The sequence below is a fragment of the Lissotriton helveticus genome, chromosome 1_1 (genome assembly GCF_964261635.1).
Source record: "Lissotriton helveticus chromosome 1_1, aLisHel1.1, whole genome shotgun sequence".
Classification (NCBI taxonomy): Eukaryota; Metazoa; Chordata; class Amphibia; order Caudata; family Salamandridae; genus Lissotriton; species Lissotriton helveticus.
Window position 1 is genome coordinate 1,797,618,388 of NC_136057.1, and position 22,685 is coordinate 1,797,641,072.

General features: G+C 44.1%; 1 protein-coding gene across 1 annotated transcript in view; it reads right to left on the reverse strand.

Moving 5' to 3' along the window:
* DDX47 (DEAD-box helicase 47) overlaps positions 1-22,685 on the reverse strand; it is a 229,183-nt gene that overhangs the window by 142,806 nt on the left and 63,692 nt on the right. Inside the window, exon 3 of the mRNA XM_078640767.1 lies at positions 1,158-1,346. Coding sequence (XP_078496893.1) covers positions 1,158-1,346 — 189 coding nt within the window. The remainder of the gene's footprint in view (positions 1-1,157; positions 1,347-22,685) is intronic.

Sequence of the window (22,685 nt, forward strand, 5' to 3'; positions counted from 1 at the left end):
ACTATCAGTCTTTCTATTTCTAATCTGCCATCTCTGTGCCTCTGTTACTCTTTCAATAGCCATCTCGATCTCTTCCCCATCTGGGTCTGCACTTACCCCTTATGTCTCTATTTTTCCCCCCTTTAAACTGTCCTCTGCTCATTCTATCTCTGCCCCCTCACACTTCACCTTCTTTCATCCCATTCTCCTTCTCTTCCCTCGGTAGAAGGCCCCACGGCCGGAGAGTTTGAAGTGGCAGACAGTAAGAACTGCAGGTTCCTGGGCATGCGCAGAGTGCTACCGATGTGCAAAACACTAACAACAAGACGACCCAGCATGGAGGCCTGGCAGGGGCGGTTAATGACATTAAGAGCTTCCATCTAGGAGCTAACGCCCACTTGCCCCTGCGGCAGCTCCTCAGCAGGCCGTACAGCTGAAGGAGACAGACAGACGCCAAAACGGCAAACATACTGTCAAATAAACGGGACACAGCTGGCCCTCAGGCATCGGCCCAATCTGAGCACCGGTACTCCTCATTGGCACTGGAAAAGTGCCGGTACTCAGCTTGATAAAAACAAGAAGTGCCGGTACTCAGTACCTGCGAGTACCGGCAAATTTAAAGCACTGACGACAGTACAACACTGGTAAACGCATTGCATGCCTTTGCCTCAAATTTTTTAGCATGCATGTTTTTACACCTTGATTATGCATTTACATTGCATGCCAATACCATGCCTTGTTTTTATATTTAAAAACAATGTATTTGTAGGGGGAGACCCCCCCCCACCCCTCATACTTACCTTAAATATGTGGTATTGATCTGCAATGTAAATGCATAATCTCAGTGAAAACATGCGTGCTAAAGAATTCGAGGCAAATGCATACAATGTATTTACCTTGATGTAAAGGCGGTTTCCCCTCTGACATCTACAGCATTCCCTGACTGTTTTCCCTCTTTACACTCAGAGTCATGTGTCTAATTAACAACAAGCTTGTCCACTTTGGAGTTTACCAGTATTGTGGCACTGGGACACCAATATTAAATGGCAGCAACCAAAACGAGATACTGTCAAGTAACTCCTGCCGGCCCCGGTACTCGAAAAAAATATCTCACGAGCAGTGCTACACTGCTAACTCTTCCCAAGGCCCCCACTGTTTACATATAGGTGTTATCTTACCACTCTTGACTCCAATGGACGATCCAAGGGCTTCAAACTGCTCAGAAATCTGGAAGGCGAGCTCACGCGTGGGGGTCAGTACCAGAGCAAACAGCCGCTGGGGGGCCTCAAGGAGGTGCTGCAGGATGGGCAAAGCAAAGGCCCCTGTCTTCCCTGAGCCAGTCTCAGCCAGTCCAATGATATCGCGCCCTGTGGAGGAGATAGAGTGAGCGATCATGAAGGTATAACCATAAACATAGCTCAACAAGACAATGTTGTACTGTGCCAAACCCAAGAAAACACCAAATCTTTGCTAACATTTACTAATGGAACACAGGAACAACAAAAGGAACAGATTACATTTTCAGGAGATGACAACCTAAAAAGAGACGCTTTGAACTGCAGGACATTACATAACGGGTGAGTAAATGAGTAAAATTGTGTCATCTAAGTTATTTAGGTCTCGCATAGGCAGCGCATGCACAATCTTCGAGATATGCTGTATTCAGAATCTGGGTTTGGAGTACTGCCCATATTTTTAATTGGTTCCTTATTATGTCCTTTGGAAATGCAGGCTTTTGTTTGGCTAATACGATTAGGAGTCCCTCCTTTTGGACTTTTGTATCCTCACATGAGGACTGTCCTCATTACGTGCTCTTACTCGTCGGTTTACTTAAAGAGCTACGAGAACACTCTTTAGTGTTAGCCTGCCTTTGCTCAAGTGTTCTGTAAACTTGGCTTGAGCAGCTTCACTTGCCTGCCCACTTAATATCCCTGTGCTGTACACCCCCACCCCTCCCACAACACTGCCTGCCCGCCCCCCCCCACCCCTCCGACATTGCTGCCTTTTTTATTTGAACTTTTAAATTAGTAAATTTTTACGCTGGCAGGGGTAAGATTTTGTAATTTGCCCAGATTCACAGGATGTTGAGCAGACGCCGACACAGATACCCTGCTCCTGAGTTGGCAGCTCTGACTGCTGCATCACATCCTCTCACTCTGGGTCCATGTTGGAGTCTTCCTTCGTTCACCTCAAAAGGTGCTGCTGTTATGTCAGGGGGTTTGATAATTTTTTTATCATGCACTTCGACTGCTGTATAGGAACAGTTGCCTGCTGTGAGAAAAGACGCCAACAACAGATGCCACCCACCCCAGATTCCTTGGAGAGATATAGCTCCAGGCTCGAAAACCATATTTATTTGCTTGAGGCAAGTAGCAATGATTTACAGGGGTGCAAGACTGCAAGGATAGCCTTTCTTCAACATCAATGCCGCTGCTTTTCGAGTCCTTTATATCTTTGGCCATATTCAATAAGGAATGTTTCATTGGCAATGAGACTGTATGCAAGAAAAAGATCAATTTAAGAGCAGGTTTGACCTTGACATAGAAGCTACTGGCGATTATTAAGGTTTGTTTCTACGATTTGCATTTGACAGTATTTAAGAATTTATAAAGCACACTTCCCTCGCTTTTTCTACATGGTTTCAAACGTTGCTATTGCACCTGGAGTGGTTTCATTTTCTAGAAATTGGTGGAGTGCCTGGCTGAGTTTGCGGCGTGCGGCTTATTAATGAAGCGGCCGCTGTAAAATGGTTGTCACAGCGTACTTTGACGAAAAAGTGGCCGTTGAGTGTACTGGTTTTCTTCTGAATCTGCCAGCTCACTTTAGTGTTACGTTACGAAAACACCCTCCTTTCTTGCTGAAACGAGAGAAAAGACCAGAAGCAGTCTTCCCATGCCTCGTTATGAAGACTGGGTATTGTAAAGAACAAAACTCTCTGTATAACAGTTGCTCATTCTTATGCTATAACATAATGAAGCAATATTACACTATTTGGCAATTATTAACACCAAACTGGATTACAGTTCATACTCTGAATAGAAATGTGTTACAAATCTTCAGAATTGATCGTTTAAGTGTGTATTCATGAATTATCATAAATTGTTCCCCGCCGTCTTCTCAAACTGTGAACTGAACAGCGTGGGGGTCCCTTACATCATGGTTGCCCCATGTAAACGAGTACATTCACATCCTATTACATGGCCATTCTTGCCCTGTGTCTGTTTGCACGTTAATGGCATAAACCAATGAAAATCGCTTCCTGCCCAGGGCTGCTCAGCTGTGAGCAGGGCTGGTTGGCACCGCAACATGGAGGCTGAACTCAGAGCTGCTTTTATACTGTCAGTTTACCACTCTGCGAGCTTTGAATAAGTCACTGTTCCGAAGCCATCGGGGAAGGGTAGCCCTCAACTTCAGAGGACTATCATTTTCCTTTCAACTGGTACAGATATTCTTTCATTTATAGCACAGTAGCGATGAATTGTTTGGAAATATTACCCACATTTTATTTAGCTTACATCAGAAGAATACATTATAAGCCTTAGAATAACTGCTTTTGGATACCAAAAAGGGAAATATCAGCCCTTCCAATTGCAACAAGCATTTACAATGCAACGGTTTTGCCTTTGGAAAAGTTAAAGCTATTGGCATTGTAAATGACAAAATTTGTATTTATGTGTTGCACCAGATGACGACGGTCATAGTATTTTATGCCTGGTCAATAAAATGCATTGACAGCCATCCGAGCCCTGTGTAGATTTAGCTGAGCTTCGGCAGAGACGTTCTAATCTTAGGGAAGGTAGGCGCAGGCCCCCGCCCGGCTCCTCTTCCTCCTTACGTAAAATGAGGTTACAATCCAGAGTTGGGGCTGGGCCCGAAAGGAAGGCCTCCATGATGGACTGGTTAATGAGGCGTTAAATCCTCACCTGCAGAGAGTGGGAGGGGCTCTGTCCTCGGAATGTTTAAAAAAAAAATTTTATTATCACACTCCGCATTGTGAAGTGGCTGCTCAAGTGGGACATGGGAAGTGTTGGAAAAACAAACCCTGTTCGGGATCATAAAGAGTGAGCGCTTCCTGCCCCCGCTCCCCGGGGGGCTGACGGCTCTTTGCAGCTCCCATTGTGGGGCCAGCGGGGAGCTGTGTGCAGGGAACGGGCCGCAGACCTCAGACTCCCGCCCCGTCACATCGAGGCCCTTAACCCTGCATTTAAGACCCGTCTGTAGCAAGAGCTCTGTTACTTGGCGATCTGCTCAGTAACTGTATAAAGGGCCCGCCGCTTACACGAAGGAGATAGATACAATTATAAAGCACTGCTCAATGACAAAAGCCATTGAACTGAGTTTATCCACCAACTCTGGGCTGCCTGTGTACACTTGCGTTTTCAGAACTGCCTTCTCTTCCACGAAGGAGCTGGGATGTGTGCTCACAGCGGGTGCTGCTTTATCCGTAGACCCTGTGTTGACACCCAGAAGGGCCGGGACGCCTGCTCGATACCCGCCACGCTGCAGAGGACACTGTCCCTTCTATGGATTCTGGAGCACAAGGGCAGCTCCGCCACCAACCGCACAAAGTGCAGCTCATCAGCACTGCTTGCCACCGAGGGCAAGTACAAACCACTCTGGAGCCAGCACAATGCTTTACAGCGCTCCACAGAGATCGGGAACTCGTACTAATACTCTGTACGGAGTTACAAATGCAGTGGAGAAAAAATGCACTCATTTACAGAATTAGAACATTCTCAGCTCTAAATATTCACAGCAACAGCATTGCTGCAGTAACTAATTTATCTGATGCCACAGACCAGCATTGGCAAAGACAATTGGTGTGGCTTGTTTTAGGCGACTGTCACCCAACGCAAAGCTTGTCATTTGGAGGTATGCCCCCTCCCCTCCCCCCTCACACACACACTCTCACACACACACACACGCACACACGCACACTATCTCTCTCACACACACAGACCCACCTGGAACATCCTCCGTATTTCCACCGGTCCCGGGTCCGAGGCTGGTGTTTCCCGCGGGTCACTGATCTCAGGGCCGGGGGGTCCCCGGCATGACTCTGGCCCGTGCCCGGTGTGCGCCCTTAGAGGCCAGAGCATCCCTGAGGCCACGTGTTGCATCCTGTCGCCCCCCTGTGGCCTCTCGTGGCACTGCAAGGGTTACCGACGGGTGACACAGGGGTCTTAGGAGCGCCCCGAGGCCAGCACTCTGTCCCATATCCGAGGACAGAGCAGGGGTCCTGGAGTGCGCCCCGGGGACAGTGCTCTGACATGAGAGAGTACATGCCCTATATTCGAGGACCAGGGTCTTAGCGTTCGCCCGGGGGTGGGTTCACCGTGCTCCGATGTGGGGCAGTGCGTGTCCTTTATCTAAGGCCCGAGGACAGAGGCAGGGGTCTTGATGGCGCCCCGGGGAGAGTGCTCTGATATGGGACAGGACACATTCCATATCTAAGGCCTGAGGGTAGACACAAAACCTTAAAGGTGCGCCCCGAGGGCAGTGCTCTGATACGGGACAGTGCAGCGGCGGCCGGGAGGGGGCGTCCGGGGGGATGCGCCGCAGATCTTCAATCCGTCACTCTATGCCTGAAAGGGTTTTGTTTTGACTTAATACTGGGTGCTCCCTTGTGTCTGGACAAAGCTATACTTCTCTGAAGAGCTCTAATTGGAGCGAAGCACTGTCAGGGGTTGCTTTTACTCATTTCAGGTTGGCTTGAGTTGGTATTTCACCAATTTAAAGCTGTAATATTGTGCCTGGAGTGATAAATGGCTTATGTAATTTTACAGCTCGGCAAGGACAGCACTGTACTAGTCCTATGCTTAAAGACTTTGCTGTATAAATTGCAAAAGACTTTGTCATATTCTATCTCGGCGTGGATAGCACTGTGCTAATCCTATGCTTAAAAACTTTGATAGAAAAACAGACATTTGAGGTGAGCAGATCTAGAGTGTCGCTGGTGTTGAGAGTGCTCTAACAGGGGCTGCTTTCCACCTAAACTTGAGAACTACTCAGAGTTCTCTCCTTTTTTGTATATATATATATATATATATATATATATATATATAAAAATTCAGCACAGTCCAATCGTTGCAACATAGTTACGTTTAAGACCGCTTTACATTAAAAGTATTTTTGATTAATTTAGAACTTTGCTTCCTATGTTACCATGGACCGATCTGCATGAAATTCGGCAAACAATAGGTTTTGTCAGCTGTCTTATGTCAAATCTCGTGCCCTTCTATGGAGAGGAAAAGAAGTTAGGAGGGGAGGGAAGGTTGGCAAAAAAAAAAACGTCCCCACATTTTAAGTCCTAAATGAAAATTTTGCTTGCACCTATAGCAAAGACCGCTAAACAGATTTAAGCAAGCTCAACAAACTTTTTGCAGAAAGAGAGCTTTTGTTTGTTTGTTGAAATCTGTTCAGTAGTTTTTGAGATATAAACATTTAAGCAAAGTGTAGGGTAGGCTAAAAGAGTGAACACCGTATCTCTCTATTGTCTAAAGTTGCGAGTCAGACATTCATGTTGTACCAGCAGTCAGTGCAACTAACTGTACAGCGCCGTAGTACTGTTAGAAGGTATCACTACTTAGATTAACAAAAATTAAAAGTGAATGGTTTTCAGGAAACGCTACACAGCATATACTTATACAACAATGAAAAATCCCATGAGGACTGGGGCTGGCTTGCACCAACTTTAGCCAGCTCAAACCCACATTGACATGCATCAAGGAACAATGATAAATCCAAACCAGGAAATGTGACCAAGGCCCAACAAGGTCTTCAGTTCCTAGAAAGTGGCAGGACTAGAAAATCATTTAACAGATTCTGATACAATATCTTTTTTAACTGTGCATGATATTATATGCATCCAGACACACCAATAGAAGGCTACTGTGAGTTCCAATCCCCCGCAGCCAGATTGCACATAAAGGGTCATGCAATATGGGATTTTGCAACTACAAAGCACGTCACAAGCTACAAAGATTTTGTATGCCCAGAAATTAAAAATTGCAGACAACACAACCACACAAGTGCAAGTAATTTCTGATGGATATGTACATACATCCAAAATCTTCAGAGAAGCATCAATCGGTCTGAGAAGAAATCAGAGCAGCTGATTGTCGACATCAAGTTTAATAATGTGAACGCTCACGTTCGCCCAACTGGAGAATTCAACTTAAACCTGCTACAGAATCCTTTTTGTAGCATAGCAGATAAATAGAGGACACGCATTGGGTGATCCTTAAGGCCACAAAGAACAGACTCTATTGGACAGACTCCGTTAACAGCCCTGGAGGCCTTGTTGCTGCAAGCACCGAATGGCGTTTTCTGGCAAAACAAACTCACCTGCCCTACCCATCACTGCCCGAAAAGATCAACGTTCTGCTCAGTCACCCTTTTAACATATTTCCTCATACTCCAGCTTTCCGTGCTGTGAAAGCAACCATATATGCCCCAGGTTTCCTCCATGAAAGAAAAAAAAACATCAAAGTCTATGCCACTCTAAGCCTGATTGACTTAAATGACTCGCAACATAACTGGAGACTGCTCAAATGGAGCTCGGAAGTTGCCACAAAGTATAATATCTAACCTGGGAAGGCCCTTAATCTATACATTCAATGATTGAGAACTTCTCACTCAAAAACTATTCTCGCTTTGGCCAGCAGTCAACAAGGCATTTGATCCCCAAAGTTCACTGCTACTAAACCATGGTTTACAAACGACCTAAGGATCAGAAAAGAACATGGACTAAAAAGTTATGATCACTCAAATCTCGATCAAGTTCCACCCTGCTTTCCTAAGTCGAAAGTCTACACAGCCAGTGTAAAAAACAAATGTAACAAGCTAAACAAAAACACAAGGAATCACTCTAGACTGAACTCTGACTGGCATGTCGAAAAACAAAAACTCAAAATGCTTCTGGATAACAATAAACCGTCTGAATAGGGGCTCAGGACCAACTACAATAAATTGAAACAATGGCACATCAGAGAACATGTCACCACTCTGTATAAAGCCACATCTAAAGCGCCCAATCAACACCTAGCCCTTAGCAAACAAAAAAAGTACAACAGAAATCTGCTGCAATATATGCGAAACTTCGCCAATACGCAATAACTTTCAATGCTAAGAGAATAGCAACATTGATCCGGAAAAGCAGAGCTGACAGTGCCCCAGGCCCCAACGGTATTCTTGCATTGGTTTACAAACAGGACATCAATTTTTGGTCAGACGCAATGGAAAATCTGTTCAAATGTTGTATAATTAGTGAATCTATTCCAACCTCCTGGCAAGGTTTGATACGTCCTATATACAAAAAAGGTCCTGTGTCACTCCCTGATAGCTATCAACACATCTCATTGCTGGATGGCGAGGCAAAATATTTTGTGTCACTCTTGCAGGAGGATCTAGAAGAATGGGCAGCTAGAAACAACATGGTGCCTTTCAATCAAATTGGCTTTTGAACACAGTCTGGCACTATTGATAACTTTCTGGCCATAAGAATGCTCGCAGCAAAAATTAAGTAGGAACAACTTTTGTGTTTTATAGACTATAGCAAGGCTTTCGACCATGTTAATCGCCAACTACTGGCAAACCCCGGAACCACTACTACGAGGCATTTTGATGCTCAATTCTACTACATGGGCCAGAGTAAAACTGGGATGTCATACATCTGTCTCTGACAAAATAAGCATTTGAACAAGGCGTCAAGCAGGGATGCGCATCAGTACCGGCTCTTTTTAATCTGTTCATGAGTAACCTGGTACCGGCATTAAACGTAGCCATCGGCCATGCACCAAAATGAGCAAATCATCATATGTGAACAATGTGGTTCTTTTAAGCCGAACCCCAATTGGGCTTCTGTGAAAATGTATTTTCTTAATATTGTGAACATCAGTTCTTCAATTTTGTATTTAGCCGACATTTTGTAGCATGAGCTCTGGTGCTTTTGTAATCCCCCATGCCTACGGAAACAAGGATTGTTTGTGTGCATCTTCGCCCACCTGGTAGTGTCACATATCTTGCCTCTCTGATTTCTGCTCGCCTTAGGCTTATTAGTAATCAGCTTCTGTTACCTGCACTTCTTGCTTGATGAAAATATTACAAGAACTGCTTGTGACCACAGAATGTTCCAAACTTCGGCTGTTAGGCGTGTAGTTTCGAGCAGTATCAGTATTTTTGTATTCTGCACCTGGCCTAGAGTAACGTTTGAGAAACTCTGCGGTGACAGCTGTACCGATCTGTGATGAATTATATGTTTTCAGAGCGCCTACCTTGTACCACAGGTGCGAATGGGATTAACATTTTTGTATTCCTGCCATATGCATATATTGTGTAAGAAATGTATAAAAGCTTGTGAGATTTCTGATACATGTGCTCTCTTCTCATGTCCACTAGCGCCTTAAGGTGGTGCGCCCACTCTAGTAATAATACATTTTGACACACTTTCAATTACCTTCGGCTGCTGGTCTTCTAGTATGAGAGTGGAGAAAAAATTGCACTTCCACAACTGGCGACCACGAAGGGACCTCTCCGAGGGACATCCAACAGGCTGTGTACTGTGGAGTAAGTTCAACCGCGGTCCAACTGATCGTGAGGCCCCCTGCACTAAAGAGATGACGTTTCTCAGCAGCTGCCATCTGAAGTCCGAAACAGGCCTCCCGACAACAGGATTTCCCTGGCAGAGGTCCTAGAATTGATTTTTTGGGAGAAGACGTTTTGTCTGAAGACTTGGTAGTCGGAGGTTGGACAAGTACTGATATATTGGTGAGATTGGTCCGCTACATTATCAATGATATTGGAATACTGGTATTGGTTTGGGAAAATGGGGATGCCCAAATTGATTGATATTGTTGACATATGTCTGGTATAGTGGTAAATGGTAACTGTCGACAGAGAAGGGAACTAGCGGAACAAAGATTAAATAGATTTTAATGGTTAAACGGGGAGTTGCCACGAACTTGTAAAGCAGACTTTGGAAAATGTTGCTAGTACACTTTACAAGGTCTGATGCATAACTTCCTATAACAAATTAGCCGAAAGTCCCAACTCCCAGAAATACACTGAAAAGGATAAAGATTTGGAGCTCCGGATAAATGGTACCTTTAGTTTGGCAAAACTTCAGTATTTACACGCATGTTTGGAAAGGACATCGTAACATTATCTGAGTATGAGGAACCAAAAGAGGTCTGGAACAAGATAATACATGGCAATGATAAAGCAAAGGAGGGGGCAGAGTAGTTCGAGCATTGTCCAACGCCTGGCCCCATACTGAAACTACAGCAGATAATACACAGAGAAAAGGTTCGACCAGCAATGATTGAAGTTCATAGACTTTGGCAGAAGAAAAGTGTTCACTAAAAGGATTGTGAATATGAAGATCAGAAAATAAAACGGATTATAGATGCCCGAGTCAGAAAATTTAGGTTGACAGACAGATTTTGCTGTAGTAGGAAGACTTCATTCTGCAACAAAAGTTGTCAGGACTCGGAGTAGTGAATTTAGGAACGGAATACAGACATACTACTATGACACCAGCTGACTTGCGGACAATTGCAGACTATTATGGAGAAAAAAAAAATGCGGAAAACAGTAAACAAGATCAAAAGATGAGAGTTAAAAACAAAAGGTTTAATGCACAAATGTTCCCTGATATGGAATGTTTGTTAAACTGATGACGTTGCCAGAAAGTTGGGGTATGTAGAAAAGGAGTTGGCCGAGTTGTATCAACTCAGGCGCACAGAGAACAGGATTAGGCTACAATACATGTGCCTATTGTTTCCAGGAAGGTCATTCGAAGAATGAGTGTCCTTCTCTAGAAGGACAGAATAGCAGAGGACAGGCAAGAGGTTGAGGAAGAGGACAATTTATCAGGGATGTTACAGAACAGACAGGACAGGAACTACTTTGACAGAAATACTAAAATATACTGCACCTAGGACTAATCAGAGGACGGGGATTACTGTGATTGTAATGCATGAAGTTTCCCAAGAGAGGAAGGGGAGCGAGTATATACCTGTAGATTCTTCTAGACTGTATGTTAAAATGACAGTTGCAGGAACGGAATAATGATTCTTATTAGCTACGGGTGCCACAAACACCTCTATCCCTCATCGATTGCTCCCTCCTGCTCCTCTCTCGGGGAAAATAAACAGGCCGGTGGGTTATCCTAACACTGTCGTTACCAGTACAATATCCAAGTCACTGGATTTCACTATAGGACCGATCACGGGACAGATACCCTTTGTGTTAACTGATGAATGCCCCCTTAATGTGTTGGAATTGAAAACATCAAAACTTATGCATGCAACAATATACTGTACTCCATGTAGGTGTTTATTTAACATAGAGAAAGGATGCATTTTGTAAAAGTTTTAGGGTGAAAGACAAGATATGCCACCAGAATTGTTGAATATTGATCCTAACTTATGGGGCGAGGTCCAAATGACACTGGTTGTATGCAAATAGAGCATGTGGTGATTAGAGTTAAACAAAATGCAGTATTGCCTCGAATACCATAATAGAAAATATCCAAGGAAGGTGAATGTGGTTTGAAAGTAGTAATATTGGATTTATTAGAGAACAAAAAAATTGGACGCGCAGTCGCTGGGAATATCTGTAATGGGCCGATTTTAGCTGTTGTTAAAAGATGATGGTACAGGAGAAGTGAAATATTGAATGGTGCTTCGAGGAGGTTGCTGTGTTTCAGAGAAGGACTGCAAGTCCCAGGGGGCCTGCTGCTGATTGCCCGCACCTGAGCCAGTCACACCCTATTTTACAGCTCGCTGCTCCGGCTTCGCAGGACGCGGGCGGACGTACGCCAGGCGAAGCCTGGGCCAAGGGCGGGCCCATTTGAGTCCGTTAGAGACCGGACGGGGCCGGGCCGAGCCCACCCTCTGAGACTGCTTACCTCATAAGGTTAGTCCTCATCAGCATATTGGTGTTAATTAGTGGAGTACACAGAGGACGTCTGCTGTGTTTTTGCTTTAATTCTACTCCCTGTTCCATCTAAATTCTCACTTGAGGATGAACTTGCAAGAGGGTAAGGGGCCTCCCTCAGGAAGTGTGGTGGGGACTTTGGACCAGTTTTTAATTAGAGCCAGCTCGGTCCTTGCCCATGAGATAGCGCTGACCAAGCGCAGTCTATCTCTTGCTCCCCAACTGCCTAAACGATCATCTTTGGGCGTCATAGCGTCTGCACGTACTCCTGACAGTTCTTTGGTTGTAGACGCTGACTCCCCTGATAAGGCAAGTGATGCTGGTCAGTTTTTTAATGGGCCATTGGAAACCTCTGCATTGCTGGTCACTGATAATATATCCCATCATGTTGAGTCGGTCCAAACAGATGCAGCACCCACTCAAAGCAGCCCACCTCCACGCATTGCTACAAGGTCAGCACCCCAACGTAAAAACAAAGTTCCCGCTCCAATCCCAGATCCACTGTTTAAAAAAAAGCAGGGAAGGGGGCCTCAGAGACAGAAACCGGCGAAGACCCAAAGGACAAACACTAATGGTGGAAGTACTACTTCATCAATGGTAGCGACGGGGGATTCGGCCCTCAGTATGCTGAAGCAATGAGGCTATGTGGAACAAATTGGGGGATTTAATTGTAACTTCCATAACTCCTATTATCCACAGATTGACTAAGATCGAGGAGAGACTAAATAACTTTGGACAGAAGGTCATGACAAATCAAAGTACTATAGAAGGTTTACTGACTAAAGGCAACCGATTATTTACATCTTCAGAGCTGAGAAATGCAGTAGTAACCAATTCCAAATCATCAAATCTACCGGCAACTAGGTTAATGTCATTGCCGCCAGGGAACAATGGTACTGTCCCCATTAACCATGAAGCTGGGGTAACGAATGTAGGAAGTGAAGTGGGTGAAATAGGGAATGTGCTTAGTGGTCTTGGACTAGCTAACCAGGGTGCTCGAAGAGGGGAGGAAAGTAGACAATGTATAGGGCCAGTAGGTGAAATTGTACAACAGTCAATTACGCGTTCACCAGTAACTTGGGTTAGCTTTATACCAGGGCCACAAGGCCAAGAGTACCCCCGGATGCACAAGGGACTAGACAATAGCCCAGCGCTAGAGGGCTTTAGAGTCTTACATCTTCCCCCGGCCGCAGCTCTTTTGGTGGTGGTTCTGAGGGATGTCCCAGTATTACAGGACGGTCAGATCAAAACCACCGATCAGCTGATGGCTAAAACCATGCACTGGCTTACAACACAACTGAAGGAGGCTGGGGTAGGGAACTAGGATATCTGTAACCAGAAGATTATGGCCAGACGATCATCATAGATAGTTTATTTTACAAACGACGGAAGAGGGGATTGTATAGCTGCTAATTTTAATACTGAGATTGTTGTAAGATTTCTTTTGGGCCACCTAGGTGGCACTAATTTAGAGTATGATATAAGAAAAATCTCTCTTCTGCCCCTAGGGTTCTTTTATAGACCCTGCCACACCCCCATGATGGGTTGGGTTATTCCACGTGCAATGAACAACTCAAGGGCACCCCACAGAATCCTACACAGACCAGATGACTTAAATTTAGTTAATAGATTTGCTCCTCTTTCTGGTTTAGATGCATGTGATTGACTACCAACCACAAACATGCCCCTGTTCGAGAATACTGCTGATTGACCTGTTCCCTCCCCTGTGAATGATAGGAGTCCCCAGCGGGCTTTACCACCTTCCCCAGAGAGAAGTGCGATTAGGTCTTTTTCAGAAAGGGGGATTAGCATTGCTCCCCCGATTAAATATGATATCATGGAACATTGCTGGTCTTCAAACAAAAACTCTCTCTAGTGAGTGGTCGTGCTTTATAGAGAATCAAGACATCATTATGTTCCAGGAGACTTGGTCATTGAACACGATCTTTCGTCCTGGGTATTTGGCTTTTGGAAAATCGGCTATTCCTAGTCATAAATGGAGACCATCTGGGGGTTTGCTCATCTGGGTTAGACAGGCATGTTGCCAGGTGGAAGAGCTATTAATAGATGACCGTGACATCCTGGCTATCAAAATTCGTTTCGAACATGGGCTAGATCTCATATTTGCCAATGTCTACGCAAGAGGGCTAGTGGGAGGGAAAGCCTCTCCTAAATAAGCCTAAACTTGATCTATTCATCAAACCATTGAAGGGGGCAAACCACCTAGAAGTAGCAGGTGATTTGAACTGTACTTTTGAGCCCCTGCGCATAGAAGATGGAAGCCTGTCCAGGGATGAGGATGCAACCTGGGGTATAGCATTACTAGAGCACACCCCGATTAACAAATGGTCCGAGGCAGTCCTTCAGCTAAAACGCTTATCTCTGGAATTAGGCCCGAGGACTGTAAACGGAAGGTCAAAATCAGACTGTGAGGGTACTCATACTTTTAATAATGGGATAAGAAGTAGCAGAATTGACTACTTCTTTATCAATTGGGAACTGTGGGTAAGGCTAGAGGATATGAAGGTCAAGAGTAGACCGGAGAGTGATCATGACCCCTTAATTTTAACTCTTAAAACTGATTGCCGTAGATTAAAGTGGGCACTGGTCTCAGAGGATGAGGGTACTATGGACTTGATAAAGTTAACCCTTGAAGATACCCTATTAGTTCTCTCACAGCTTGATTTGCATGAGGCTTCTATTACTGCCCTTAAAACACTATTGACAAGGTACATTTTAAAATATCATGTTTATTAAAAAATGTGCTCTAAACCATCACTTTTACATGAAGTGATTGAATCTGTACGACTGAGAAGCTGTTACTTGCCAATTACTTTTTAACATAATACGGTTAAAATTAAGTAATGATCCTTCTTTTTAATCTTTTTATGGCCCTTAGCACTTTAATGGACTAGAGTGTCTAAATAAAGTATTTTTGAATTTGAATCACAACAAAGCATATTCCTCACAGACCGTGCCAAGGGGAGTAACAGTGCAGAGGGGAGTCGCAAAAATGTAGCAAGACAAACTGCTTCTTTACCCTTCATCATTCGACAACATGGGCAAGGGCAAATGTGAGCAATATTTATTTGGGTAGTAGAGAAAAAAAATCCACCTTGCTGCAATAGATAAATCACCTGGGAACACTGAGGACAACTAGCAACCATTAGTTCAACTGCATATGCGTCAGCTGGCCGACTGATAGCCACTTTAACAGTTCCCATATTGGCTGGGAAAGCACAACCAGTCCTTATTGTCAGACATCAACAAATGAATGCCTAACAGCCCAACGTTCTGGAGCATGCTTCCATAGTGAACTGATTCATGCAGGCCTCTGGAATGATATCACCAGAGTGTTGCTTCGGAAAGATGGAACATGGCTCTGTTCATATAATGTAGGAGAACTGGCCATGATGGATGAAGACATTCTCCTAGTACCCATAACCTGGGTGAACACCACAATAGATTTAATTAAAACATCAGTAAAGCGCAAACGTTCACCCAAAGGGCATCTTGCCGCTAAATTATTATTAAACATACACACACAAAAAGACAGGCAAGACTGATGGAAGCTAAGAGGCAAAGGAAGGGAAAGAGAACATAACGTTATGCCCAAAGGGGACTGTGATAGTGACTAGAGACAGTTTAATACAGGAGAGTACCAATATTTTCAACAGGTACCAGACATCGAAGAGCTCTGCACTGAAAATGAAACCAACAATCGTTGCGGAATACATTCACAGGGAACTTGTTTGACACTAATCCAAAAAAGCAGCATTAGCAAAATGAAAATGTCTTGTGGGGTAAAATATTAGTGTATTAAAACGGTAAAAAGAATAAATAAAAAATAAACAAAACAATGGGCCCATCCTGATGTATGTACAAAATAGACTCCAGGATGTGTAATGTGACCTATGAACTAGCTAGCTATTATTACCTACCACGTGCATCACTACAGCTTGTATATCTATTCAAATAAGAACTTTTTTAACAGCATATTGACACGATGTATATGTGCCTGAGCTTGAACTCGAACTAATGTATTTTTGGTTTTCCAGATACTGCAAATATCACCAGGTCAATTGCCAGCTGGGCATGGTCACTCCTAAATCCCAACCTAGACACAAATCCACCAAAAACAATCATGGAACTCTTAGAATGAACTCCTGCAATGTTTGAAGGCTTATTGTATTTGATAATAGGGTTGCTGTGTCTGATCCACTCAGCCTTGAAACAGACATACACTTATCAGGAGAATGGGGAGTGCTAAGGGGTTGAACATTATTGTAAATAAGATGGAAAAAGAGCATTAACATTTTCCCTATAGATAGTAATACTCCCATGAAACCGGTTCTGGATATTTAGAACCTCTCAGAGTGCTTATTTTCACTTGGGGAGTTGCATTTGTGTGCTGCACAGTATTGGGGCACTGATGTATAGTCCAATGGAACCATTTGCAACAGCTGAACCCATTTTTCATCAATCAGCTGGAGTCAGATTTTGAACATATCTGACACAGGGAATTCAGACAAAGTCTCTCCTAAGACCAGGATTGATAGACTGCAGAAGGGTGGAGTGGGTGGATAGAACAAACTAACTCTGCAAATTATAATTATATAAATGTGGAAATAAACAACGGTTCACACACTGCTGTCTTATCACCCTGAATGCAGCAGCTATTTCCCTGAGGGAAACACCCTTGTCAGGAAGTTTTACTCTAAATTTAGAGTAACAATCAGAATACGATCTGTGCTCTAGCTAATGCGCACATTGCCCGCTGCATCGCCTACGATACATATACTCTGACCTAGTGCATGATCCAAATGGAACAAGAAACTTTCCAATGATTAGGACAAACCCTTAAGTGGCATTACGAATGAAACTAGAGACTCAGATCCAGACTTTATTTTCAAACTGGGGTTCAACCATTTACTGCGGGTTTGCACAACAGAGACGCACTATTACCAGACATGATTAAAAATGACAATGCCATCAACTGAAATGGCGAGAAGTTATTGAGTTTATGCAAAACTCAAAATCAACTTCATCCCCGATAGCTAGGGGATCTTGGGACTAAAAGCCATCACCTAAAAAAATGGATCAGCTAGCACGATAAACTAGGAAAAGTGCCATTCAAGGGGCAGATGCCTTGAGCCTAATACGAGGTACCTGGATGCTCAATTAGCCTCTTATTACTCGCGGTTCAAGCACCCACCTGGCTTAATTTGTGCCCTCACTGCTTGTTCCCATAAGAGGTATTTTACCAATAAGGTTTTGCGTTTATTGTACAAGCAAGTCCTTCTCACTTTTTAACTAATCTGGTTTAGTATTTTCAGTTATCACAGTGGCGTGCAGATTGTAATACAAACATGAATGATTAATCTGTTTGACAACTCACATCTGGACAGGTATCTCCCATTTTAAAGAAACCAAAAGCTGACCCTTCGGATTTAAATAATTACCGCCCAATTTCCAACATTCAGACTCTGGCAAAACTACTAGAAAAATGCTTAACCATATAGACCATTTCAATCTACTTAACCAATACCACAGTACTGAAACTGCTATGAAACTGCTGTAACCCACATAATAGATGACACCCTAAAAATCCTTGATCAAAACAAAGCCTGTATTATAATAATAATAATATTAATATTAATAATAATAATAATAATAATAATAACTGAAGCTTATACAGCGCCTGGTTACACTAGCCAGTGTGTCCCCGCGCTAGTATGTTAATCTTGCTGGACCTATCATCAGCCTTTGATACCGACAAACATGACAACCTGCTAGACCTGCTGAAATAAAGAATGGGATTATCTGGATCAGTTCTAATCTGGATCAGCTCCTTCCTGCAAAATAGATCACAACGTTTCAAGGTTAATCAATCTTTGTCTAAAACCGTTCCAGTCACTTTAGGAGTCCCACAAGGATATTCCCTCTCCCCAATACTTCCTACTCATGGAATCCCTCACCGAAATTCTAAGCTCCGCAAATGTCCACTATCACATGTATGCAGACAATACACAGATCTTTTTGAAAATCCACTCACTTGAGGACATCAAATCTCTCAACCTAACGCTACAGAAAACACAGACCTGGCTGGCCGAAAACCATCTGAAACTAAACACTCTGAAAACCGAATTCCTACTATCGCTCCCCCTAAACAATCGACCATCATTCAAAACTGGATGAAACACTTAACATCACTCAACTGCCAACCCCTCATAATCGACTCAGCGAAATCATTGGGTATCACTCTTGATAAAAATCTAATCATGCAGAAACACATCAGCATCGCAACAAAAGGAGCAAACTTTCAGATAAACACCCTGAGAAGACTTAAACCCTTCCTTCACGCAAACGACTTTAAACTGGCGGTGCAAGCACTAGTAATCCCAAGACTGGAATATGGCAGTGCTTCTCTCTGCGGTCTCCCCAGATCAACGGCTGCCCCCCTTAGAGCCTCAATCAACACAGCAGCGAGACTCATAACAGGCTCAAAAAGAAACGGTCACATCTCTCCTGACCTTAGAGCCCTCAACTGGCTACCTTTCGAAGCTAGGATCCATCTAAAAATCGCATGTTTGACTTACAAGGCCATATATCACAACACTCCAATCTACCTAGCACATAAACTAGTGCTCTCCTGTGGCAACAGATCCTCCAGAAGCTCCAATAACCTTCTACTGAAACCTCAATGTTTTGCCAAGAAGAAAACGTGTAACCGGGCTTTCTCAGGAATGGCGCCCAGAATTGGAATGCACTGCCCACAGAAACCAGACCTAACCCGTGAAATCTATTCCCTTATCTAAACTCACTTAAACCCTGTATATAACTTGTATTTCTTACTGTGTGCTTTCACTGAACTGTTTGTATCCTACATATGACTGTAAAGCGCTCTGATACCCGCAAGGGTCTTCCCGCGCTATATAAAACATTCAAAATAAAATAAACAAAATAACTCTCTGATTTTACTTTACGAGAGCGAAGTGTCAGGTCAAACAATGTGCAGAATGGGACAATCTCCTTTAAGTAGCCCGCGCCTTCTGCTCTGCAGAGGGGATGCCGTGAGCTACAGGTAGAGTTGAGACCTTTAAAGAAACTCCAAGCTTTAAGAATACATCACCACTGTAAAAAATGTATACATAAACAAGTATCAAAAGCTACGTTTAGGTCCTAGGCAGCATTTGATTAGTTCCTGTTGCCCTCCATCCCTCCCTGGTGCAATACATATTTAGTCTCTCTGTGGTAATTGTTGTATCTTCCCCCATTTATGTATTCAAATGGTACACTCCTTTCCCCCCCTTGTACCCTCTCCCTGTTGGTGTGTCCCACTAGAGCTTGCCATAGAATGGAACTTTTCTACGTCTTTTGGTGTACTGGACCATTGACTTTTGCATAGTAGTACATGACTTTGACTGGTTTATTTATTAATTTTCTACCACCAGTCTCACCCCTTCTTGTTTACTGTAAAATGTTCTTTTTGTGTCTTATAATTCTTGCCCATTTTTTGACATTGTCTAAATGTTGCCTGACCTTGCAAACATTTCATTGTGTGCTTTTATACTGTGGGAATTTCGAAATGCACTCCTTTGATTCTTAGAGCGCTTATGCAATTGTATGTTCTGTTCTTAATTGCGGACCCTTTGGCCCTAGCATACTCAAGATGGCCGCCACATAAGCCCTTGCTGCATAGCCTTTACAATTCGTGACCTACCCAAAATGGCCGACACTTTCTGCCGTGTTCCCATTGGTCACTCGCTTCCACGTGATCGCGAATGACTTCGTCATTTTGTTTACACTTCGCCGAGTGCGAGCCGTGTAGAATCTTCACACCTGCAAGGACCCCCATTGCGGACCTGCTTTTTAGGTCTCGCGACCTATCGATGCGCGCATGCGCATCGAGCGGAGCGAGAATTCAAGTGGCGAAAACATCATGAAACCACCAGCTTTTTGCTGGCGTTTTCATGCAGCTCATGTGAACCACGTGTTCAAACATGAACGCGCATCAGCCTCCCTCCATTTGCCGCACAGTACATCAAAGGGCTTCGCCCAGCGTGCGCTCTGCGGCTTCTCCTCCCCTAATTACGCCGCACACAGCCTTCCTGCATTTCTCCTCCCCCTCCCCAGCCAGCTTCCCCCAGGCCGCGTTCCCTCATCCCTCGCACCCCCTCCTCCTTCAGGCCCCCACCAGTTTATAGCCTTAATTTCTTCTACGTTCAATTCTTTCCCATTCCTCAAGTCTTCCGTCCCCTTTCTTGCCTTCCTTCCTATTCCAAACATTATTCCCTCGGTTCCCGCGTTTCTTTTTCTTTCTTCCGTCGTCCCCTCCCATCCATCCGTACTCCCTAGCTTGCTTGCTCTCAGCCTTACTTCCCCGACTCCCTCCTATCATCCCTCCCGCTCTGCTTCTTCCTTTCCTGCATCCACTTCTTCGCTTTCATGAATTGTTACTGCGTGTTGTAATGGTGGTGTACTCAGTCCTTTTTCAGGAATAATATATGCCCCTTCCTTTGAATTGGTGGTCGTGGGAAACTTTTGCGTGATTCATAAGAAAAACTGCAAGCTGCTAAGTCTGAACTCCAAATACTAACCGTGCCAAACCATTGAACTCGGGTTAGGTCCGTCACCACGTCACACTCCCATATCCAGACAAGGCCCCTTGGACTAAAGTGCATGAGCACCAAAAGCATCGAAGAAGTGCTTCATGTAGTGCAAGAAGGTGGTCCCGCTCGAGGCCGTCACCTTAATAGTGCTAATAAAGACTGCGGGGTTTGTGGGGTGTAAAATGCATTCCCCAAACTCCCCTCACACTTCCTCCGTCCAGTTAGTAGGGCGAAGTGTTGTGGAATACTGACACGGTGAACAGTTTCAGCAAGTCACGTGAGCAGAGTCATAATAATGTACAAACACAGTGGCGGAAAGGAAGGGCCGGAACGACAAGACATCTTAGAAATACGGTGAAAGTGTGTCGAATGCCAGGACACCGAAACTACGAAGCGGAATAAGCCAGCGGGGTATTGGACAGGCGGGGGCAACCGCTTTAACTACCCCTCATTCTACACATCTGTCGCAGCAGCATTACTTGACAAACAAGCATTGGCATTGCCAATAGATCTCGCTTGTGGGACCTTAGAAGTATTTCGTTTTGCAGCACAATATCCTTGTTGCATAATCGGATATTGTGCTGCAAAACTAAATACTTCTAAGGTCCCACAAGCGAGACCTATTGGCAATGCCAATGCTTGTTCATATTGTCAGGTGAGCCTACGAAGATGCGCGGCATGCTCGAGGCAATTGACACGATCCTTCTGAACCCACAATAATGGTTCATGGTTACTTTCCTTCCCCACAGATTTTTCATCGAGGGCATTTTCCCGCTGGTAAGCTCAATAAGTAGAGCACTTTACCTTTTCACTTTTCACGCAATTATCGATATCCTAGCTTACCCTCTCCCTTTCTTCACAGATCACCTTAATCTTTGCCTTGGACCCATTCATCGGTAAGCCTTTTTTCCCCCATTACCATGGTAACTCGATTAATGGCTAGTAGATCGTTTTTTAATTATCTAATTCCTCCCTCCCCAGATTATTGCTCAACATTACGTTTTGCGCTGAACTTTTCAGCTACACCCCACTGGTAAGCCACTTGTTGCCATTTTTCGTGTAGACCTATCCCGCACCGTCTCTCTCACAACCCCTTAGAAGTCCTTCACCTGGCTATATTTATAGACACAGACCACCTGTATATTCGCACTATAGTAATCCTCTTCATCTCCCCTTTTCAAATTAAAACCAGTTAGTCTGACTCACTATTGGGATGTCGCGCCACCCACCTCGCTCCTTCAACTTCCAGTTCACTGCTTGTATTTAGCATGCATCTCACTCCGCCTTGCATGGTTTGAGTTTTGCACTGTATACGCAGTTTTGATAAGGGTCTGTTTTATTGACATGTTTTATCCTTTTATGTCTTCCCCTTTTTTCCCTTTTATTTTTTCTGTTATTGTATGGCATATTGATTCCCACTTAGTGGGCACAACTGTGATTGTTAATTCTTTAGGCAACTATTCTCTGTCCTGAGGATGAACCGATATTTTGTATGGTTCGAAACGTCGTCGACCTTAATGCACTAAATGCATAGCTGACACAAATTGTTCTTGCATGTGTGTATATTGTGGATTATCTGTTTTATGATTTATGATATTCAGATGACCCGATATTGCCTACCACTTTTCCCTTTTGTTTGTGTCCCCCCAGTGTGTTAGTCGGACATCGGCTGGTGTCCCACTTTTATCACACTCTGTGTTTTATTGCTTTGTGATTACTTTCATCAAGATAATAAATTGTCCGGCTGGACATTTCCTATTAAAAAATATAGTTCCATTTGGTCTATATTCATTCCCTTATAAATCTCCCTCTTGTCTAAGGACCACTGTCTTTAAAAATAGAATATTGGCATCTCACAGGCAGTCTTGGAGAGTGGGTGACAGAATAAAGACTAGTTCTTACCTTCATCCGCTTCAAGAGTCTTCTTTACAACACTGGCGACGAGACCGGCGTAGGGGGCCGCACTGTCACCTCCCCTTTCAGAACTCTCTCCGTTTACTTCAGTGCAAGATGGTATTCAAGGTACTTTGAGTGAAGATTTCCTTCGTGGCAATTGATGATTTGCAGTTTCCCAGTACTTGGTGCCCGGTACCTTGGTGACAGATGTTCTAGAAATCAGCCGACGGTGTGGTTCCTGGAGGAGTACTCTGTGTG